Source organism: Balearica regulorum, chromosome 1 (genome assembly GCF_011004875.1).
Source record: "Balearica regulorum gibbericeps isolate bBalReg1 chromosome 1, bBalReg1.pri, whole genome shotgun sequence".
Classification (NCBI taxonomy): domain Eukaryota; kingdom Metazoa; phylum Chordata; class Aves; order Gruiformes; family Gruidae; genus Balearica; species Balearica regulorum.
In genome coordinates, this window is record NC_046184.1 from 15,097,815 (window position 1) to 15,121,433 (window position 23,619).

A 23,619-nucleotide genomic window follows, 5' to 3' on the forward strand; every position below is an offset into this window, starting at 1 on the left:
AATGTCAGGAAGCAATATAAAGGCTGCATGAATAAAATCAAGTTACTTCCCACACAAATAACATACAGTCTTTAGCTATGTGAGTACATATTATGTAAAATTCAATATAATATATTCATGATTTGTAAGATTTTGCATCTTAACTTATATAAGTTAAGAAATATTTATGGATTACTGTGAAATATTTATGGATTTTGGCCACAGTATTTGTTCCTGATATAGCAAGTATTTTATTATACCTCAGAGAATTTAATCTGTAATGTATTTTCTGACAACATTGCAAAGGTATTTAAATGTTATTATTTCTCCACTGCCTGTAGCTGATGTGCTGGATTGGCAAATAAATAGCAACCATGGTACTAAAGATCACTAGAAAAGCCACACTTCCTCTTTGCTTGTCTTTACTGATTGCTGTGAACTACTTTACGTTGGTTTCTCCTGGCTAAATATAATGTACAGTTCCTATCTAAACACTTGGCAAGTTTAGCATAAAACATTTCGCATAAAGTACTACGAAGAAGGGCTTATCATGAATTCAGTTAGGTACAATAAATCCCATTTTCAAGGGTGAAAAACTATGGAATCTCTAAGACACTTCATTGCATTCTGAGAATAAGTGGTAACTGACGAGAAGGCAGATAATTTCACAAGGAAGCTGATTACTTGTAATGGAACTAGTAATTATTGTCAATATTAGAGATGCAAGGCTCCAGTGCAGCTAAAACCCAGCTGTTAAAGCTTGTGGGGTAGGAGGAGAGTAAGTTTATACCAATAAATCTTCTTCTGTATCCGGGGACCCCAAAAACTTGAACATGCAAAACTGAAAAGAAAGCATTTCCCTGATAGTTTCCACACCACAAATAAGAATTAACTAGACATGTTGGGGTTTTTTTATGCACAATTATTTAAAATGTTAATTTTCATTAAACAAAATATTCTTAGCAATAATATACTGATGGAATTTTACTACATTGCATTTAAATATAGTATCATACCTGCTGAGCCAGAGGGAGGAGGAGCACCAGCCTTCTGCCACTCGGTAGCCTCTGCAGCCATTCTACGAACATAGGCATCATCCACGCACATCAAAATGTTTTCTGGCTTTATATCTGTATGAATGATCTTGCACTTGCTGTGTAAATAATCTAGACCTTGAAGTACCTAATTACAAAAAGATTTTTTAAAAATTTATTTTAATTACTCAGACCAAGCTAAATGTATTTATTAATAGTACAGAGATGTTGAACTGATTGCCTGCTGTCCACATGTGGCCTGAGAGGAGAATTTATTTAGCTCATAAACCCAGTTATTGAGACTTCCATGAGTAAGACACTGCCTGGATGAATTGTCCTGATGACAGCAACCTGCTCTCAGACTTCCATTTCCCAAGTGCTTTTTAGTTGATCTGCACATGTGTAAAAAAACTTGATACATCTCCTTTGAAAAGGGAATTTTGCCACTCAGTCAGAAAGGCTGAATCTCACTGGTTCATTGTTTAAAAGATAGTTATTAAAAAAAAAACACTGCAAGAACTACATACTATATCTGAAGCCTGGTCTGTGAATAAGCATCTTGAAATTAATTATAATAAAAAGCAAAAATGGAAATGTATTGTTGGGATGAAATGCTAACTATACTTTTCCTTAGAATTCCAATAGTAATTCGGCTTTTAATGTGACCGAGACGTCACATAAGTATTTGTCTACCTGTATTCATCACATGTATTTTTCCACTAGTCTTTCATACTCTCTGCAGGCTAATTTCTGCGAACTCATGCCAAACCTGCATATCCAAAGTCTTAAAAATGCATTCTGGGACAAAAGTTCAAAAATTACTTTTACACAATTAAAAAAATTTGCAAATTCTGACTGGAACAGAAATACAATAGTTTGTGTGATTGTAGAAGTATTTTAGGTAAGGCCTAGGTATGATAAATGGTGGAAGTCAATTATTACAATTATTCAGTACAGAATAAAGTCACAGTGTAAACCAAGCTATTGCTACGATAATCTACATAACTATTGTAGGAAAATATCAGCAAGGAAAAAAAAAAGCAGAAACCTGGCTAAGACCACTTAAAAGACTTCTTTCAATTTTTAGAGAATGTTCTACAGCAGGAAACAAACCTCCAGACTCATGAGCTCCAGCTACAAGAACATCCTGCCATTCTAGGTACTTTATAAATAAATTAACAAGCTCCTTGTTAAGCTCCTTTAAGACATAACTAGCTGGGCTGAACTTTAAAACCAAAACGTGTTGGTTCAAAGTGCAGTAAGAGAACACAAAGACATTAGTCTACCACCCAGTCCTGAGCTCATACTAGAACTGGTACATCGATCCAGCACACAACGTAGCTCAAGAGAAGAGCAATAGCACGTGTATGATATTTATACTCAGGCTAATGTATCCTAGAAACACCTCAAGTGCATGGCTCTGCCTTCTCCAGTTCTGGAGCTAGACTGGAACAGCAACCTTTCTGAAAAGCTTTCTTTATATGCCTATATAAAAATCGTATGATCACTGGAGCAGGACTCGGCGTCAATGCCAATGGTACACCTAAAAACCTGTTGCGCTCTTGATAATCTGGATTTTTTTTCCTCAAGATCCAAAATATCCTTGACTACTTGCCAGAACAACTGAAAGAACATACAGTATGTCTCAAAGTAAGAAATGTTAAAGAAAGACTGGCTTATAATGGGATGGTAGTTAGTGGTTAAGTGACTTCAAATTTTAGAAGAGGCATTAACAGCAGTAACAACATAAAGACAGATTATAATAGTCTCTTCCCTACCCCACTACACCACAGATCATCTTACAAATTACCATTGAATGTCTGTAATTCTGAGGCCAAGAAAAGATTCCAGAGTTCATTGAAAGCCATAAACTTTCGGAAGAAAAAAATATCTGTTCCACTGTGATATGCAGAAGTGGAATTAATATGAAACTAGACTTCCCACTTTAAAAAGATAGCCTGTCCCCCTTCTGCCTAACAGTGTTAGGGTGCCAGCTTTGTCCTCTATTTGGCTGAAGAGTCTTTTTTTTGGGAAAAAAATAGAAAACAGAATATTTTGTAGAATCCAAATCAGTTCTACGGCTAACCATAAGGACCATGCTGCTAGAATTTTATAATTAAAAAGAATGTTCTTAGCTGTCTTAAAACGTGGATCAGACTGCTTCATCCTAAAAACTGGAAGCACATTATACCACTAAACCAGTAAGGAAATGTATACTACATGCACATGCTTTGCACCATGCTCTGAGATGATGCAGAATGGGGAAAACACTCCCAGTTTTTAGTTATTTGTCCACTGAAAAAGGAAATAAATGAAATGTGTAATGTATTGTGACTGAAAAATTATGACAGATCCTGTAACTACAATCAAAAATGTAAATTAGAAGACTATTTTTTCCCTTGTAAAGGTCACGTGGTTAGTTTCACATCAAGAAATTCTCATAATTTGCCGTTTCTAATTAATATTCACTTTTTTTCATTCAAGAAGCCACATCATATTGACCCATTAAACAGATTTACTATATTGTAGATCAAAGCAAAAGTGAAATTTTTTGATCAAATACACAATGCTTGTTTCAGCATCAGTTTCAGAACACGATCCTCTCACAGGAGACTGATGCTATACATTTTACAGCCAAAAATAAGGACTCTAGAATTAAATAAATATTTTCAATTATCTCCACTGCAAAAGAAGGAACTGCAGCAACTAGCCCTTTTTTCAATTCTGCAGGGTCTTCTCTTGCATGACCGTTCATATAACTCTGCCTCAGGGGAAAAAAAACCTGCTTGAAACTGATATGATATCTCTGATTAAGCAACTCAACTCTCAGCTGCATTTTAAAATAAACCTAATTTCACCCCAATGCTCAAATGTACTCAAAAACTGATAAAATAGTTTCCAAATCATAGCATTAAAAGTTCCTTTTCAATTGTAGCATGCAATTACAGTACTTTCTCAAACAAAATGGTTTGCTGTACAGTAACACCAGTGCAATAATTGAACTGCTTCATATTCAAGGTTCATAAACAAGTTTTTAGAACATGAGTAGCACAAGTTTTGTCTGAGTAGAAGAAATAAGGATCTGTATTATCTTTAACGAGATGAACAACCTGGAAGTCTTACCACAGTCAATGCCACTCTCACTAGTCCAAACAGTTCATTCCAATCTCACAAAAATTAAACCTTTTTAATCTTTCAGGACTAACTTGTTCCTCTTTTTTTCAGGTATGAAGTGTTTGAATTACTTGGAATGTTTACCTTTGCTTACATTCAAAGAGTAATTTAGGTTGGAAGACTGTGTGATTCAAACCTTCTCCATCTAAGTCATACCAGCTTCAAAGCTGTATCTAACCTCAAAATTAAACCAGCCTGCTCAAGTCTTTATCCACTTAATTTCTGCCTATCTCCTGCATAACAGTGCGTAACACTGTAAACAACCTGTTCCTGCCTGACCACCCTCACTACAAATAATTTAATACGTAACCAGAATTTCTCTTTTTGTAATTCGTGTACATTGCTTCTTGTATCACCAAGAGGAATCTGCCTCCATTTTATCTGTGCTGAAGAGAACAAAGGTTTCCCCCTTTATCAGCCTCTTCTTATCAAAGCCAAACAAACCAGTCCTCCCAAGACCTCTCATACATCATATGTTGCAGATTCCTCATCCTCCTCATGGCCTTCCACTGGACTCACTTCAGTAAGCCAATGTCTTGCACTTGCAGCCTAAAACTGTGCAGAGTCCTGAAGTCCTAAACCAGAGGTCTCATTCTGTTGCCTCTTGCTAATGTGGCCTACTACACAGTTAGCTTTCATCATCACAGGAGCCCACCACTGACTCATGTTCAGCTTGTCTATCAGGACCCCTTGTGCCAAGGCTGTCATCAATTTTCACATTTTCAACTAGCTCTTCCTTATGCGTAACCAGTCCAGCAAGGTGCACTTCCAACTTGTCTCTTTGCTGAGACACAGCTCACCCCATGCTGCGAAATTGTCCTCAACACACTCTAGAAATTTCCTTGGCTGCATGTGCCCCACCAGAACAGATATCAAGGTGGTTAAAAGTCCCCCGTAAGAACTAGCTTATTTCAGTTGTCTAAAGAAGGTGCTTTCTCATCTACTTCTGAAATTTGCAGCCTGTAGCAGATACGTATCATGATGTCACCCTTGTTGGGTCTCCCCTCTGATCCTCATCTATTCTACAGCAAACATTCAAACATTTAAGCTCAACTCCTCTTCCCTGGCTATCCTTTTGAAGGTGTCTTTATCAGGCTACTGCTGCTCTCGGGGCATCTGAGCTATCCCACCACACCCTTGCGCTCACAATGAGGTTATAGCTCTGCAACTGTGTATGGATTTCTAATTGCTGCCCTTTGTTCCCCATGCTGTATGCATTTGTATATGCCACTTGAGCAAGGTCCCCCAGTCATGATGATGAGAGGAAGCACTGAGAGCCTCCCCCATAATTCAGGCCCCTGTCCTTGCTGACCCCGCTTCTCACTGAGTTGTGGTCACCATGTCTGAAGATTCCACCTGAAAGTCCTCTGCTAGGTTACAGACGGCTGCTGGAAGGATGCTGTGAAACTGAGTTCAGTTCTCACCTTCCTTCCAAAAAGGGGTTGTTTTCAGCTTGGATCCATTCAGTGGTCTGGCTTACAGCCTGTTTCTGCAAACAGGCAGTGTAACTGAAGTAAGAGTAAACTGCACCAGGGAGCTCCTAAACCCGGCTTTGCTGCTAAACCCAGTGTATCAAAAATTACATTGTAATTTCTCAGGCTTTGGCCAAACTCCAGGACAACATGGCAAGCAGAGCAAAAACATCCCAAACAAAAAAACTACAACATTTACTGAAAACAGTGGGTATTTATACGCATGTGTAATACAAAAACACTCATTCCCATTTCTTAGCAGGCAGCTCAATTCGGCTGGAGCACTGCATTGCTACAGCTCCTTATTTCTAGTGTCTGAACCATCTAGTTATATAGAAATCAATGGACCTAAAATTTCAACTATGTATTAACAACCACATCAATCAGGTTATTTAGCTAATTCTGACTAAAGAGCGGCTAGGTTGATATTTACCAGTTGAGATACAATAATAATTACAATGAAAGTAACCACTGTAACAGATTGCTTATTAATAAAATAGAGGCAATGTTGATGAAAGGCAATACAAGTGACCTGAGTGCCAAAATATTTCATTTGTCATTTGTAGGTATTAACTGCACATCTATTAATAGAATATACAAAATCACAGAGGTATATGATTTTTCCTTGCTAAGACACTATTTCTCCTTGAGATCACCTCTCAGCAATTTGATTTTCATAGTATAGCAAACACATATTCTGAAAAAATATGCCGCAGTGAAATGTTCTGAACTGTTTCCTCTTGTTATCCCTCTGACCCTACAAAATCTTAATTGACAATTTTCAAATAACTTTTTTTTCTTTAGAACCTATTTTTCAGGTTTTGCTCAGTTTTATAAGAATGATATAGTATTTCTCACTGTTCTGACACTTTATTTTCCAGAAGATGTTATTAAGAAGCATGACATGTCAACCAAAATTACAACTGAATATGAATATCCTTACATCTATGAAAAAGACTCATTTCTCCAACTTTTTATTTTCTAAGGCAGCTCAGGAAACTCCCTTATCAGTGGGAAACCTTGATTTTAAAAAAGAAAAAACAAAACCAAAACCAAACCAGCATGCAGAAATACAGGCTATCCAGAAAGATGCTCTTGCAAACACCCCCCTAGGACTACCAGTAGAATTATCTTAGCTTAGATATTCATTAGAAAAAGTTCAGTTAAAGTATCATCATTCCAACTTTCAAACTGTTAACAATGGTGGAAAAAACTGATTAAAGCATTAACAAATCTTACCTGTCGAATTATACTTTTTACACAACGGATGGGAAGACCTTGATAATTGGACTTGATTATCCATTTTAGGAGATGATGTCCTAGTACTTCAAAGACCATACAGACATCTGGGATCTAATTAAGGATAATTTCCAAATAAACTTGTTGATGAGATCAACACAAATGTTTGTTTCCATACTGGCTAAAGCAATCAATCCCTGTTTAGAGGGAAAACAGTTCCCCCTAAAATGAGCAGAACATGGTATATGCTTTGGTACAACATTTCAATTATATAGGAACACATACGAGAACAGTACCCAAATGTAGAACAAATTAAAATAAAACATTTTAATTACGCAAATCTTGTCAGTTATTTCTACATGTTAACAATACCATCAGGGTGAACAATGAAATAGGTAATTGTAAAAAATAAATAATTCATTTTTGTTTTCTTTGAAACACTGAAGTACTGACGGCCTATTATCTCTAGTTTCTAAAAAAATTCAAATGATATGAATAGGTGGTTTTAACAATAGGCTGCACAAACAGTGTTTTAGAAACTGAACCATACTAAACATCTTTTTGATTAGGCTCAATTAAGAATCACTTGACAACAAAGACTAAAGTAGTAAGAGAATGGATCTCTTACCACCTACAGTTTTAACTGCAGAGAATAATGGCAATCATCAAACAACTCGGGAACAAAGAAAATGCAGAACTCAGAAGCAATATGCAAAAACCACAGTCCCAAAAAGTTTAATTGGACCCAGCATCTACTATTGCCCACCAACAGAGGCCAATAGTAGATGATCAGTGAAGAGTATTAGGAAAAACCAAGATGTACGAACTTCCAGTGATTTGTGGTTTAAGGTCTTCCTAAGATTCTACACTTAATATAACTGGTAGATTATCTTACAAGTTTTATCATTCACAACATTCCAGCAAGAAATTAAATAATTTTACTATTCTGGGTTACTTCTCAGACATGAGCTGGGAATGACCTTAGCGGAAATAAAAAAGAATGTTAAAATCTTAACTACATGATATTATAACCTTGCAAAGAATAATGTAATACAAATAACAGAAAATGAATTAATTGATGGATATTGCAGGAAAATCTCAATGGATGGAAATTAGTCTGCATCTCAGAGACCATTGATAGGGAACTACACTGTTAGAAAACTTAGGTAAGATTTCTCCCCTAAGTTTTATTAACTAGAGTCTTGGCAATGATCTTAGAGTCACTGTCTTAACTTGTGTAAAAATAAGACTTACCTTGTCTATTGGTCTATCATTTACGTTCTTCTCAACCACCTACCTATGTGCATGAAGCTAAATGAAGTTTTAAAATCTACATCCCCTATGCTGGAGTTAGACCAAAGTTAAAAGGTCTCAAGACTGGTTAAAACACATTGTGAAGAACTGTAACATTTTGATTGCTGCTACCTGTTCATCTCACTTCATGTTCCTTAATTCTTGTATTAAAGGGACCATGAATAGTCATTTCCCAATCATATCAATCAGGTCTATTCAGAATACTATAAACCTGTTCCATTCAGAAGAGGAAACAGTCTTGGTTACATTACCACACAAGCATCCAATGAATCCCTAGTAAAGCACACAGCCATCAAAAAGGATGAGCAGAGCACATTAGCTCTGCAGGGCTTATTAACTTAGCCCACACAGTGAAGTTGCAATGCTACACCAATACAGATTTCAGAAAGGCAAGACGCTGCAGCATTCAGAAATGAAATTTAGGACGCCCACCCACAGTCCTTCAGACCACTGCTTCTGCAGACTCTCCAATGCACATTCCTGCCATTCCTTTTGCTTACAGAAATGCTAAGCCTTGCCAGCCTACCAGAAGAGAAAGGAGTGTAGGGAAGTGAATAGCTGGGAGGCGAGGAAGGGGACGGTACCGAGAAGGAAGATGCAAGGAGGAATGGCAGAGGCAGACAAAGAGAGGGAGGGCCACACGAAAGAGAAGTGACATCTACCTGAAGAAAGATTGCAGTGTTTTGCTGGGAGGACTCGGGACAAACTCAAGGCATGCTCAGTACTGGGAGGCAACTGGGATGGGGAAAAGACATACAGGAGGCTCAGTGTTTGAAGTAGGCATGCGAAAATGTGACTGTTGTCTGATTTACTACCCTGATCTGAAAAATGTTAACTGTAAGCCAGACTGCCCACAACAAAGAGTTTGGGAAAAGCTGTGCATTAACTATTAGGAAACCAGCCTTGCAAGACCCAGGATCTTCCTACAGCACCAACATCCTGACAGATGAGTATGTTCAAGAAGTCCTCCAGCACAAATAAACCTGAAGCCCACCCAGCAGATATGCCTCTTATGAAATGCTCTTTGAAGCAGTTCGGGGAATGTCTGAAAGGGGGAAACAGAGCAGAGCAGCAAAAGTGAGAGTAAACATAACATTAATCAGCTGACATGCTTAAGCATTTGAAATTTTTCCTTCTGACTAAAATCCTACCTGTAACTGTCTACAAACACACATTACAGGAGCATTTAGACACCTGATGAGAATTAAGGACTAGTTAAGCTAAATAAAATAAGGCTCTGATAACAACACAGAGCACTTCTGGACATATCTCAGTTGCTTCTGGATCAGCAGCATTTAGGCTCTATAGCATTTAATTAATGCTGTATATTCTTTCGAGATAAATTTATTACAATTATAATAAAGTTTGATTGTCTCGGGAACATTTCCTTCTTTATTTTTTCACTTGCCTCTCCAAACACTTGTTTCATTATGTGCTTATCTGAAATTTTTATTTAAAAAATGCTACACTCAAACATATATTAAGGCTGTAATAAATACCCAGTAAACATAATAATCTACACTTACTGAAAACACTAAAGTGCCCGAGTTTGAGAATTCTGTTATTTCCTGAAAAAATCATAATTGCAATCTTTTTAAAATGTACAAGTAGTTAAAGAATTATCCATCTAGTGTAGCATAACACAGATTGTTAAAATCCCTCTGTATATAAACACTTATTACAGCTCCTAGGAGAAAGATGACTGTTTTCAGACACACAGTGCAGGCCAATGGCTCTGCACATTCCCAGCTCCGTGCTACACAGTTCTTGACAAGTTTCCCTGTTTGGAAGCTCCACGACATTTTGTGATATTAGACATCCAAAGGATTCACCCACCTCTCTTCTGTCTTGCTTTAACTTTTAAATGTATTCCATAATCAATAATCAAGCCTCTATGAAACATATGTTGTTTTAAATTACAGTCAAGGAACAGATATTTAGTGACTTGCCCAAAGGAAGCAAGAAACAGCAGAGCATGGAAAAACTCTCAAATTACTGTATTTCTCTCAACCTGTTCAACTCAATAACACTAACATAGCACTAATATGGCATTTTTAAAACAGAAACAAATAGCAGCAAAACGTTAAAATCAGTTACCTGCTCCCTCCCACAAGAACCTGCACCAAAAATTTTTTCCCCCTAGAAGATAAAAAGGAGTTTATCAAATAATCAATGCAACCAAATGCTGCTCAAATAAGCAATGCAACTCAGGATGCCCAAACCGTTCACAACAAAACTCAAAGCATAAAATACTTGGTATTACTTTTTCGCTGGTGGCTAAGACTTTGACAGACTAATTTAAATTTGAGTCCAGTATCGGCCCATCCTGTCTACCACACCTTTCTGAAAAATGTACTTTTCAGTGAGGCAGGAACATTTGCCTTTCACATGAAACAACTTCTGTACTGCCACAGTTTTCAACATGAAGGTAAAACTGAAATAGAATAAACCAGTACCAGTGGCCCAGTTTTAATCTGCTAACACAAAGCTATCTGAATCCTTATTTTTCACTAGTATATGGTCTCTTTTGGCTTTGTCAAGTACTCTATTTCAAAAAGATAAAGTTTGGACATGCTTTCAAAATATTATCACAAACAAAATTTACTCTTCACACTTAGAAACATCTCTCACCTTTAATACAGATGTATGCATACATGTGAATCTTAGCAGTAATTTAAGAACGTTATTGGAAAACTGCTCTGTTAAACAGATAAAAATAATTTCTATGTATAGTTATGAATACATTTTCTTATTCCCTATCTCATATTAGTGTTTTATAATGAAAACAGTAAGTCAAAATTTATTATTTCGAAAAATAACTTTAATTATTCTTCAAATGTACAGCTGTCAGCCGAAGACCTGAAGTGCTTTGGTCGCGTTATTTTTTGTGAATATAGTTAGACAATAGAGATATTTATAAAATACTTCATAATAAGCATCTCGGCTCATAATATATTTTTAATAGCGCAGCAGCAGCAGCACCAAAGTCTAACCAGGGTTCTTTGCCTCACGGTGTTAAGCAATTTTCTTCATCACAAACCATTTCTATTCAGGTTGAAATTACTACTGACAACTCTATGGTTTATTTTCATTAATTTTAATTTGATGATGAAGCCTAGGAAAAAAGTAGACTATACTAACTTCAACTACATTTAAGCAGTTTTCTACCATGCTAGCTGACCACCGAAGCAACATGGAAACAAACCAAAACAGAACAACTGGAAAGCAGTTAAGACACCATTCTGTAAGCAAGAATCTTGTCCCCACATTGTCATTATCTCTTATCACAAACCCAAAGGCTTCATAACTAATGTCAAGAGACAGATGGGTGGGATGAAAACTGCTTGCACACTTCTCCCTGAAAGGATGCTTTCTGGTGGGCATTCAAATTTACTGACAGTCACCTCCGAGATTCCTCTCCCAGAGGATGAGAGTTGGTGAAGAGCATCTCAACCTGATGTGCTGCAGATTGAAGGCACATCACCAAAATCAACTTAGTGTTAAGCTCTCTAGATCAGGAACTGTCTCTTTGTCTGGTAGTACGACACCATGAACAATGAGGTCTGTTATTAGGGCTCCAAGACACAAGCAGCATACACATAAACACCAGTTGTAACAGTAAATGAAAGCACAGTAATATAATAAACTGCTAAAATATCTAATATAATTGGAAAGGATAATTACTTTAGCTCAACTCTAGAATCAAATATATGCACAGACATAAAATTTTCCCTAAGAACAATATTCAGTCACATTTCACTTTGTCTCTTTTTTTTCCTTTCTTTTAAAGGAAGCATTCGAAGGTCAAGCTTTAAAACGTTTGCCAAAAGAGAGGTTAACACCTAGCCAAGAGGATCACATAAACAAGAGAAGAATCTCCTTGCCCTCACACTTCCCACAAGAAAATGGAAAACAGATTCTTCACAACACTGACACTTTCTTTCTCTTTACTAGTCTAGAGCACAATGTATTTCCTGTAAGCCTCAGTTATTACAAACCTTTTCAGTAAAACTCCAGTTTTTAAGTAAACTATCTCCAGATCTAGCTGACCATGCCAGGGTTCAAGGGAATTTTTTTTTTTTATTTTGCACTGTGCCTAGAAAAGCTAAGCAACTTTCACTCCACTGAGTACATTACACATTGGACTATTCTTTGCATCTACATATATTTTGGTGCTTCTATGTTACAAATTTGAAGTAAAACTAACTAGAAAAAAGCCAGAACTAAATGCTTACTTATCTCAGTAGATCATTTTTAATGACGATGCCATGTTTTCAAAAGGATACGAATTCCATTCATTCCAGAAATTTTGAAGTCATCAATTAGCTGTACAACCATATCCTTGTTGGGATCATTAGGGTCACTTTCACGAACCTAAACCAAGAATGTAAACACTGACATTTTAGGGAAAAAATCACTTTAAAATACTAATTAGTTAACTTTCCACATGAAGTTAAACAATATTTTGGAGCTTCAGAAATGCTAAGACATAATAAGTCAGTTATTTAGGAAAAAAAAAAAGTAAAAAATGTTTAAGACCAATATTCTGGTACATTTTTTTAATTCATTATTACTATTCTTATTGATATTGAGCACTGTACTGTATGAGTGATACTCACACATTTGAGCAACTTTATTTCATCCAAGGCTGTCTCTGTATAATGCTGGGCACTTTTTACAACTTTCATTGCAACAAATCGTTTCCCCCTTGAAAAGAACAAAAACATTTTCAACACATGCTCTGAGCTAAAATAAACATACTTTGAAGGCTTGGAAATTTAAAATACAATATTTCATGATCTACTGTATTCTGACAGAAAACAGTGACATTACACTTAAAAACAACAATAGTCTGTTAACAGTCTGATTTATTGAATATTTTGTCTCCTTGACATTAATGTCTTTAAAAGAGGAATTTGGTTACATGTTTTATCATTCAATCAAGGTATAATTACATTTTTTCATTAAAGGTACAACAGAAATAAAAACATTAGCTTATTCTCACATGTTCAAGACAAGATGCAAATTCAATAAGCAAAGCTGATTTGTCAAAGAAAATAGAATTCCACTTATTTCTGAGAGCTTTTATGAATTACACCCTTAACCAAGAGCAAAATAAGACTGCAGACACTTTTCTGCATAAAAAGATAGCAAACATTTACATACCTTTACCATGCGTGTAAAACAAAAGTTACCGCAAACAAAATAAAGTAACATATTAAGAAAATAGTGAATGGAAATAAGTAGTTTTCTTACTGCATATCCCAGCATAGCCAAACTGTAGAGAAGTGTCCCCATCCTAACTTTCTAATAACATGATACCGGCCATTGAAAAGATCACCAATTTTCACTGGATGATAGCCTCCTTTCATGAAAAAAACAAATAGAGAAAGAATATTTAGAAAACAAACAATAATTCCCAGTTTTTAAAGTAATTCTTGTACAAATTTTCCTCTTCGCATTGTCTTGTACTATAAATAAGAAATCTAAAGAAAAATTTACTCCAATGTTAAAAATTCTGCCTTACTTGGCCTGGAGGGAAAAAAAATCATGTCCTGTAACTACTGTAAAGTTTGTTCACCCTTCTCTCTCATGGCTTTTATTTGTGGTAGTATTACCATCTGTTTTCTATTTCCCCAGGCTTATCGTCCACTTCACAGAGAGTACAGGAAAGATCTACATTATTTCTTTATCATATCTGAAGCTTCTCCAGTCAACATATTTTGGATGATTGCAGAATCTAAACAGAGATGTTTTAATTCCCATTTGCTTTCTCCTAATAAAGGCAGCAACAAAATACTTTCTGAGAAAAATGTTAAAACAACACAGGCTTTATTGATGCTCTTCTGCTTGGCTCCTGATCCATATCAGCAAGGCATTCTTCCTCCCAGTCAAACACAGGGAAGACAGTGATCACACAAGATTATTATTCAGACTTTAACACACTAATAAGAACATCCACAATTTTGCCTAAACTGTAAATAAATAATTGCCTAAATTGCACCATGCAACCCTCCAGGACATCACCAGCAGCAAACTCAGAGCAGCTCTCAAGGAATCACGTCTTCGGCTCTTTCTGGTCCTTCACCAATGTGACTCCCAACTGTCCTTTGGAAGGATGCTCAGTTATTGACTATTTCACTTAAAATTAAGAAAACCTCAGACTACTTTCTCTAAGTTGCTATATTTGGTTTGAAATCCCCTGAAAATCTTGCTAGAACTGGTGCCCAGTTAAGACAACAATGTGAACTTATCACTTAATTCCTTGCATTTAAGACAAGGGCTTCTCTGTTTTCTTTTTCTTATCTGTGGAACAGCAGCATCAAATCTGAATATATTTATATTCTTTCTTTGCTAATACCATCTTTTGCCTTAAGAGAAATTCAAGAGTTTATTTGTGAACTTTTCCCAAATGCTTCCAGAGCAGATTAATAAATTTAACATAATCGTACGATAGAACTATAAAGATCACATATTCAACAGAACAATAAAGCTTAAATAATGTATTGCTTTAGATGTCAGTATGTTTAAACTGAAACTCTAACACACACAGAACTTTGATGTGTATGTTAGGGTGTAACTTCAAGCTTAGCAGACACTCGCTGGTTTGCTCACAACGTCAGCCAAAAGCTGACCCATCCGACACAGCTGCAGCTGCCCCTCACATCATGCTGCTGGCAGAGACTCAAACAGCCGGGGCCAGAGCACCAGGGAAGCAGCACTCGCAAGTACTCGTCTCGGCAGGGGCTGCTCTGAACCAAGCGACAGCAACAAACTATTTCAGATGGGCAGCGCAAGTCTCAGCTATACAGCGCTGACTTCACGTACCTCCCTGTCCACCTGCCTCCCAGTTTATACCATCGCAGAGGGTCAAGCATGTTCACTGGGCAGAGAAATGAGTCTGATGTGCACGGGTAGCATGGGCAGACACACACAGTGCAGTCTCAGCTCCCCCAGCCTAGCAGTAAGCGTTAAAGTTTCATCTTTTCCATGAAAATTTTGCACAAACTTTGCACCCTATTGCACACAATATTTCATTTCACAAATTATCAGGTATACAGATACCAACACTTTCAGTTTAAAAAGAGCAAAGGAAAAAGGCAGCCCTAGTTCAGGAGCAGTAGAGAGCATTACAGAAGGGCCAAGACCTATGGACCCAGATTAGGACTGAGTCCCCAGACTGCCCCTTGGGGGAAGACCTACCCTCCCCTCCATCACTGGGACAGAAATGTTCACAGAAACCTGCCAGGACAACTCACCTAGCAACCTAAAAAGAAACCTTCAGTTCCACTGTTGAATTGTGTCAACCTCAGTAAGAATGCGCAACATTGCTACGGGGGAACTCCTTACTTTCCACAGAAAAAACAGGTCACCTTTGGAAAACGCAACGGGATTTACTCTCCGGAAAAGGGATGGGGGACACGGACTTACGGTGAGGAAGCATTGACGATTATGTTGTCCACTTCATTTGTCAAAAAAAACAGTATCAGCCACATATGAAGCCCAAGTCTATGACAGCTTCATTATTATAGAAGTTTTGCTGAACAAACTCACATGTACAAATCCATACTGATAGAAACATTAAACTAACAAGCAAAACTAAATTTTAATGTAATTGTCTATTTAACCATCCTTGCAGTAACAGCTGAGGAAAATATTAAAAAATCTAAATAAATATATTTTAAGACAGCTGTTGACTCATTTAAGACAAAAAAATTATTACCCTTTGGTAAATTCTTTCCATAAAACTATCTAGGATGATGAAGTGATAGATGTGAGTGGAAGGTTGAGAGAACATACAGCTATTCTACCTTTCCATTACTGAAAAAAGTTTGCATTTGTGAAACAAATCAAGTCTGCTGACCTGACAGCAAGAATTACGTAAAACGCTTCCACATAATTCACTATCACAGTATCATTTCTTCTGATTTTTGTCCTGCGTGTATCATCACATGAAAACAGTGAGATGTACAAAACGTTCTCTGTAAAATCATTACTCCTTTTGCAAACGGATATAATTAGAAAAAGTGAAAAATATTTAACACTTAGGTTTAACACCTCTCTATAATTTGCAAAATAGATTTTAAAATTAAACAATACAAAAATTTCTGGAAATTTTACAATTTTCCTAAATATCCTATTAAATCATTTCTTAACAGTTACATGGCTTCAGATGTATATGAAAACACAATTCATGCAGTCTTTTGCACTGCCAGAAGGGTGTATGTGGGCCTTCAAGTACATAAAACAATGTCCAGAAGTAATTTTTTTGCACTAAACAAAATATTTGCCTTTTTTTGACAAGTTAACAGCATAACACTCAAAGATGAAGAATTTAAATACAGGTAAACATAGGTTTCTAAGAATAGTTTAGGTAAACAAGTGCCTTATAAGTCTGCCTCTCTGCAAATAGCATTTGGCATACTTGTGCTTCAAAGGGCCAAAAATAATCAAAAACTTTCTTCCTATCACAGACAGGAGAGAGAACACCCTACAGAGGAAATCAAAGACACCGAACTCAATAAACTTGGTAAGTTATTAAGGGGTTGAAGAGTTATTTTAGTAAAATCTACATATTGCAAGAATAACAATACTATATATGTAAAAGCCATGTTATTTTGGTCACTACAGTACTGTCATAACTAATTATAGCAATACACCAGCATATGTTAGAGATACCAACAGCAGTAGCATGTTCTCTGAGTATATATACTTCACAAGATACCCTCTACTGTCCTAAGCCACAACAGGAGCGGTTTTGGAAATAACTGATTACCGTTCCTGTACACATTACTCCCTGATTATTCATGTCAGCAACATATTCATTTACAGGTCGTGGACAACCAGGTAACATCACACCTAGTCAAATGCATTTTAAAAACTGGTGTCATCCTAAGATGAATGTAATTATTTAAGTTCTTCATGATACAGCAAGTATTTCTAAATAGTAGTAACAAGAAAGCTTCTATGCAAAATTACTGGGTTGAGAAAAATTATGTACTTTTGGAAAAACAATATTGGTATTTGAAAATGTACAATGTGTAAGTGGCACTGCTGATAATGTAACAAAAAAAAACCTGTTGTACTATTCACGGCAGCACACAGAGAAAAAAAGTCTCTCTAACAGCTAGCTAGCTACATGCACTCAAGAAAAAGGGTCAGAAAAATGAGATCATTATTCCTAAATGTCTCCTGAATGTATTGGTAATTGTAGCTGGCTAGTTCTATGTTTGTATAGGGAATTATTCCCTTTGTGAACTGGATGAATGGGAGACATCTCCAGGAGGCAAAGAAGATGATCAGAGAAGCAAAGAATTCCAATTACATCCATGACACAACAGGCTCTTCAAAAAAATCTCCAAGTGTTTCAAGGCTTTTCAGAAAAGAAGAAAAAATAGCTTCATTGTCTAAGTACCCCTTGAAAAATCACGTAGTTGAACTTTCGATATTTCCACCCATTAAACAAAGATTTGAAAAGCATTTAATGTAAATTCAGTGGCACCAACAGAATTAAACACAGATTTAAAACAGGCCCTGGAGGAAGCCCCTGGGGAACAGAGGTTAGTCTGCTACACCGATGGCTCTTAGTTGTCTCTTTCACATCAGGTGCTAATTCAATGCCTCAATTTCTTGATTAAAAATACTATGATGACTATTTACTAACCACCATGTAATGCGGTGAAGATGTAAGTCCAGCGCATAGTAACATATCCTTAAAAATAATAAATAAAATTAAATTAGTAACAAAAATACCCTGGCAACAGAAAGTACAATTAACTGGTAAGATGCTGAATTCATTAAAAAAATGAATTGTATACTCCCTCATCACAACTGCCCTCCTACAAAATTTCAGACTGGGGTTGAGAACAGATGAAATATGCTCTGTGCCTCACTCAAAACTCCTGGGAGAGTGCCATTTTGGAGATAAAATTAGGAAGAGATGAGACACTCCATTAATAAATGATAAATTCCAAATATTTATCTTCCATTCTGTAAGCACAGGTAAGGTTACTCAAACCAGAAAAATATATTCAAACTAATAAAATACCTCTCCAAAAAATGGAAATAATGTATATAAAAGCCATCCCTGGAATTCTTTACCAAACAACTTATTCATTCCCCATTACCGAATATAAAATAAACAAACAGAAAGTCTGTGTGGCCCCATACCATCCCAGTCTGGCCATTCGATTCAGATTCTTATACAACGTGGTGACCTTCCCTTCAGTTCAACCTCAGCAGACTAGAAGAAGGAAATGTACTTATCAGTCTTACAGAAAATTACAGTCAGAAAATAGGTGAATCATCCACCAGAGCAACAAAAGCACTGTTCTCACAGAAACAAAGAATGATGATGACATCCAAATGAACCAAACAAAGCTTACATCCAAATGAAGTTTGAACCTCTTTAATATACTTCTATCAATTTAGAGCTTCAAGACCAAAAAGATTCAGAAGAACCTTTAAGCATACAGAAGTTCCCTTTAATTTGTCAGGAAACTTGCAAGTATTCTTAGTGTAACATGTAGTTCATTTTAAAAGCGTACAGATCTCACTACTGACCTGCTGTAGTCACAGAGACTCTAGTTAAACAGGTAACTTATAAGCAGGCTGTAAACTTAGACTACTTTTTTGTTTTTTTGTGATCTAGCTTCTCCAGATGGTGACATTTTGCAAGAGATACTGGAACACAGACAACAATGGATTGTTTGATATTAAATGCAGCCCTTACTTCAGGGAAAAATTAAGTGGGGGCCCTGAAACGCTTAATCTCAAGGAAATACAGATGTTTACAAGTAAACAGATGTTTAAACAACAAATCCCTACTCACTGATGGAAGATGTTACAGATACCAGAAGAGTTATCTTAAGGAACAAATGTTTTGTAACAGAAGTAGTTAAAAAAAAATATGAACATGTTTTAGTGACATGTTTGTCTTTTCCCTGCTGTAGACTTCAACATTTAGTTTGAGTTTACTGTTTGGTTTTCACTACTTGTATCTGTAAGCCACTGAAACATTTCAAATATCACATATTAATAAAACTTCTCATACCAAAATGAAATAGTCACTATCAATTGTTAAACCTGAAAATACAAAACAACTTGTTCCAGGCTGGGAGAGGGGATTCTTAAAATAGCACATCTCCAGGCTTACACAGAAACTTCTGATTAAGAAGACATCATCATATTTGACACAGAAAGTAGTTCCTGGTATGAGGAATATAGAATAGCAGATATAGCCAATGTGCATACAGTGCTTTTTGGGCTGTTCAAAAACATTAATCTGAAGTGATAAAAAACTTTGATGTTTCCTAAAGTAAATTCATATCCTTGAAATCTACTAAGATAGATTACCCAAAGTTGACAGACCTGTTATTTATGATTTTTCATGTAAGTACAGTATATATTTTACCCTAACTGGAATAGACTTGCAACTTCAGCAGTGACATTAAAATAAACTTAAGTATTGACTCTGTTGTAGTGCAGTCACATGTTTTTATGCATTTAACAATACTACAAAAATTAACATAACCAACTACAATAATTAAAGACATCAAGAGCTAAAATGAAGATGTAGAGAACATCAGACAATGCTGAGGGCTGTGAAAGACAACATGCAAAAAAGCATGTTGCAAGTGAGAGAAGAAGGGGAAAAAAGATCTAGATTAAAAAATAAATGAGTCGATGTTGTTAAAGGCATCAAGGCATTTTAGAACCTTTTGGTTTGGGTGGTTTTGTTTCTCTTACAACTAACATCAATCAAGAAAAGTTCCTTCTCTATTCTTATAACTAGGACATCAGGAAGAAAACAGTGATGTAGTATTTGTATATTTACTGCAAAATGTATAAATAAGCTATAGCTAAAGGAAAAAGTAAAACTGAAAACAGTTGTGCATATGGACCTGGAATGAGCAGTTGTTTATAATTCTTGTATAAATTCTGTAATTAAAGATCAGGTCTTTAAAAACCTCCCAAGAACCAAAGTTAAGACTTGCATGACAATGTTTACCCTCATTGACACTGCCAAATTGCACACACCTTTACAGTAATCTGCAGGATCCTCTTGCTCCTCATCGTCAGACCCTAAAATCTCTTCCTCTGGCTCTGGTGGGGTAGGCTCCGGCAGGGGCGGAGGTGGGGGCGGGGGCGGAGGTGGAGGTGCAGAGGGAGCTTTCTGTTGAGGCTCTGGCCTGAAAATGAAAGAGAGCACACTTAGTAAAAACCTTCCCGGCAGGGGTAACCCAATGCTTCAGAGAGGAGGGAAAACCACCTTGGGAAATACCAGTGAAGCCTGTCTCACTTATATTCTCACTGTCATCTTTCCTATCACCCATGGGACCCTAGGGAGGCATGGACAGAGATGCACCTGACCAGACCAAAAGCAGGTCTCGAGGGAATTTGGACTTAGTCGCTGGAACAGCTGGTAAAAGATATATAAAGTATATATATAATCAGATACGGACAAGCTTTTAGAATTCCTGATGAGCAAATGAGATGTTAGACCTCTCTCTTTGAGCATGATTGAGAAGAAGTATTTTTCAGAAAGTATCAGGCTATTCAAAAGCTCCTGCCTGCTAGCCGAAGGAAGAAAGATCTCATCAATACACAGTAAGAAATAATCTTCTAGCAACGCTGACCCGAACCAGACGACTTAATGCACTTCTCATCTGTAGCTGCTGCCAAGACTATGGAAAGCTGTATCAGTATACAAAATACTGAAAACCGGTACTAGGAAGTAAAAGAGAAAAAAATAATCTTCCTAGGTAGCCTATAATGCACTCCCAGAACACACACCCCCCATGCTTTAATATGACTAATTAAAAATAAAAATAATAATTAAAAAAAACCACAAAACAAAACCACCAAGAGGTGTTCTTCTGTCTTGCATCTCCAGTTTAGGAAAAAAAAAAAAGAAATATGTTTTATATCCTGTTCCGAAAAAGGCTGTACTTGGTATTTCTACATACCTACAAATTACTCACATTTTGAAATTCTGAGTATTTCCAATACACATAAAAAATGAAATCCAGGGTTGAAGTATACCTGTTTGTCAAATAATTAAGAAAGCTTTCTCCATACAGGTTGACACTGTTATTTTTTGTATTTGTACTTCATATAAATAAAAAAATATACACTTGCCAAATAATAGACTTGCAAAATACATTTGCAAAGTAACTTAAGGCATTTGTGCCATCAAAAGCTACTATAATCTGCATTTAGAATCACAGAATGGTTTGGGTTGGAAAGGACCTTCCACTAGTGTATTTATATCTACTTCAAATCTAAGCCATCTGAAAAACACTGTATTAACAGTATTTTGTCATTCATACGATAAAAAAAGAGAAATCTGTAATTTGCTAATTTTTCAGCTCCTAAAATTTAGATTCAGACACTTCCTTGATGAGAAAAAATGTATTTATGTTTATCCCACTCCTATAGTCCTCATCCTTATAATTCCCCCCACTTTTTCTTTTTACACACTGCAATCGTTCAAGACAGAGCATTTGGAGTCGAAGAGTACACAGTTGGTCAGAAATAAATTCCACTGGCAACATGCACCGCCTGCACAACAGCTGCTATTATGCCTTTGCTTTAAAGGACATCACTGGAAGTTGCATGCATACCAAATTCATCTGCCTGCTACCCCTTTCAGATAATAACATTCTTCTATTCATTCACTGAATAGTCAGATTTAAAAAGGAATATTTGGAATTAAGTTATTAATGGTTTAAGTTATGATAAGAAATCTACCCAAATAAATAAAGTTTATGTCATTTTTAACCACATAAATCTTGGACAGAAGAGAGAGAAGGGATCCATTTGTAGGATAAACAATAAATATGTTTGCACATGCTCCTACTTACATAAATTAAGCTTTTTTTTTTCTTTATCTTTCTTCTTTTATTCCCAACAGATGTCTCTATATTGTACATTGCAAGGAAAATAAACCGATACAGCAAATGAAAGGTACAGCACATTCTCTGACCAGTTAATCTTACTGCAGGTTAGATTAATGGCCCTCCGATAGCCTGGTTTCACGGTGTCAGCAAGCTCACGGCTCGCACGCCCGTTGCTTTCATCAAACACATCACAAAGTAAGGATCTACATTACAACCTTGAAACCTCATTTGCTGGGCACAAGGCCATTTTGGATACACATATCAAGAACTAGGAACACTTAAAAATTAATAATGCTAATGATGAGCAAGAAAAATAAAGCATAGTAAAAGAGCCTGCACTTCATTAATATATCCGAAAGCAGCGTGTCAGGTAACACAGGTATATCCATCAGAACTCCTTATTTTGGATGGTACCATTATTTTACTTCATTCTGACCACAAGTTTCCATGTTATTATTTTGGTCACATAAGATGGTACAAATATAGCAAAACCTTGGGTAGGTTAGGGCAATTGCAGTTCAGGGGTAAGTTTAAAAATCCATTGAAGTTGTGCTGATTTTGACTTTTAAGATAACAACTACTTGCTCTGTTTCTTCACATGATAAAGATAATACTTTAAAGAGAATTAGGAGCGTTTCTGGAATTGAGATTCACACATTTTGTTGCTAAGTTTGAAATAAACATCAAGAATCTCCCTCCAAGAGGAGGAAGTGTACAACCCAAGATTTCAAAAATGCCAACATTTGAATTTATTCCTAGGGAAATAGATTAAGAAAATAGAGCTGCTTCTGAGTCTCTCTCAAGCTACTAGATTCGATTTTGTTTTGAAAAGGGCTATTTTTTTCCTGTCTCCAATCCTAGTTGTATTTGGTATTCAGCAGTGTTTTCTTATTGTCTTTTGTGGACATCAGGAAGGAAGGAAAGATATTACTTTATTTTCTTTCTGGAGTTATTTATGATTTTATCTGTGAATAACACTGATTTAAACTGAGGAAGATCTTTGATTTGTCCTTTTGGCTTTGCTTGCACCTTTTGAAGCAATCAAGTATTAGTACATGAAGAAGGGTGAAGGAAAGAAATGCTGCTGAGTTACACCAGCCTGACTGCTAATTCTTCATTATTGGCTTATTTTGCCATTTTTTGCTTCAGTGTAGGATTCTTAGCAAGGGATTCTTAGCATTGTTCTTTGGTTTTGTTCACTTTTGCATTTCTGGGGTATACATAAAGATCAAGTCTTCAACACTTGATTTGGCTGCTTAAATTCTGCCTACAAGTTGAGTAAGTCATCCAGGCATGACTGACGCTTGCTCTTCTGCCAGTACATAATTTTGCAGTGTTAGGTAGGACATCAGTCAATGAGAGAACTCCACTCTTCCTGTTTCTTAGTAATCCTTTTATTGAATTGTGTATTGGGTCTGGCTGACCAAAACCTTGCCAGGCAAACCCAACACAAATTGGAAAGATAAGCCATGATGAATGTTTCAACATCTTCCTTTGCGATATATG

At 36.4% G+C, this 23,619-nt stretch overlaps 1 protein-coding gene across 10 annotated transcripts in view; it reads right to left on the reverse strand.

The window, feature by feature from the left end:
• SRPK2 (SRSF protein kinase 2) overlaps positions 1-23,619 on the reverse strand; it is a 151,478-nt gene that overhangs the window by 28,732 nt on the left and 99,127 nt on the right. For all 10 annotated transcript variants that reach the window (XM_075738912.1, XM_075739008.1, XM_075739559.1 and 7 more), the window contains 6 exons: positions 20,252-20,403; positions 13,469-13,577; positions 12,832-12,919; positions 12,499-12,586; positions 6,899-7,005; positions 996-1,161 (listed from right to left, as the gene is read on the reverse strand). In XM_075738912.1, coding sequence (XP_075595027.1) covers positions 996-1,161; positions 6,899-7,005; positions 12,499-12,586; positions 12,832-12,919; positions 13,469-13,577; positions 20,252-20,403 — 710 coding nt within the window. The remainder of the gene's footprint in view (positions 1-995; positions 1,162-6,898; positions 7,006-12,498; positions 12,587-12,831; positions 12,920-13,468; positions 13,578-20,251; positions 20,404-23,619) is intronic.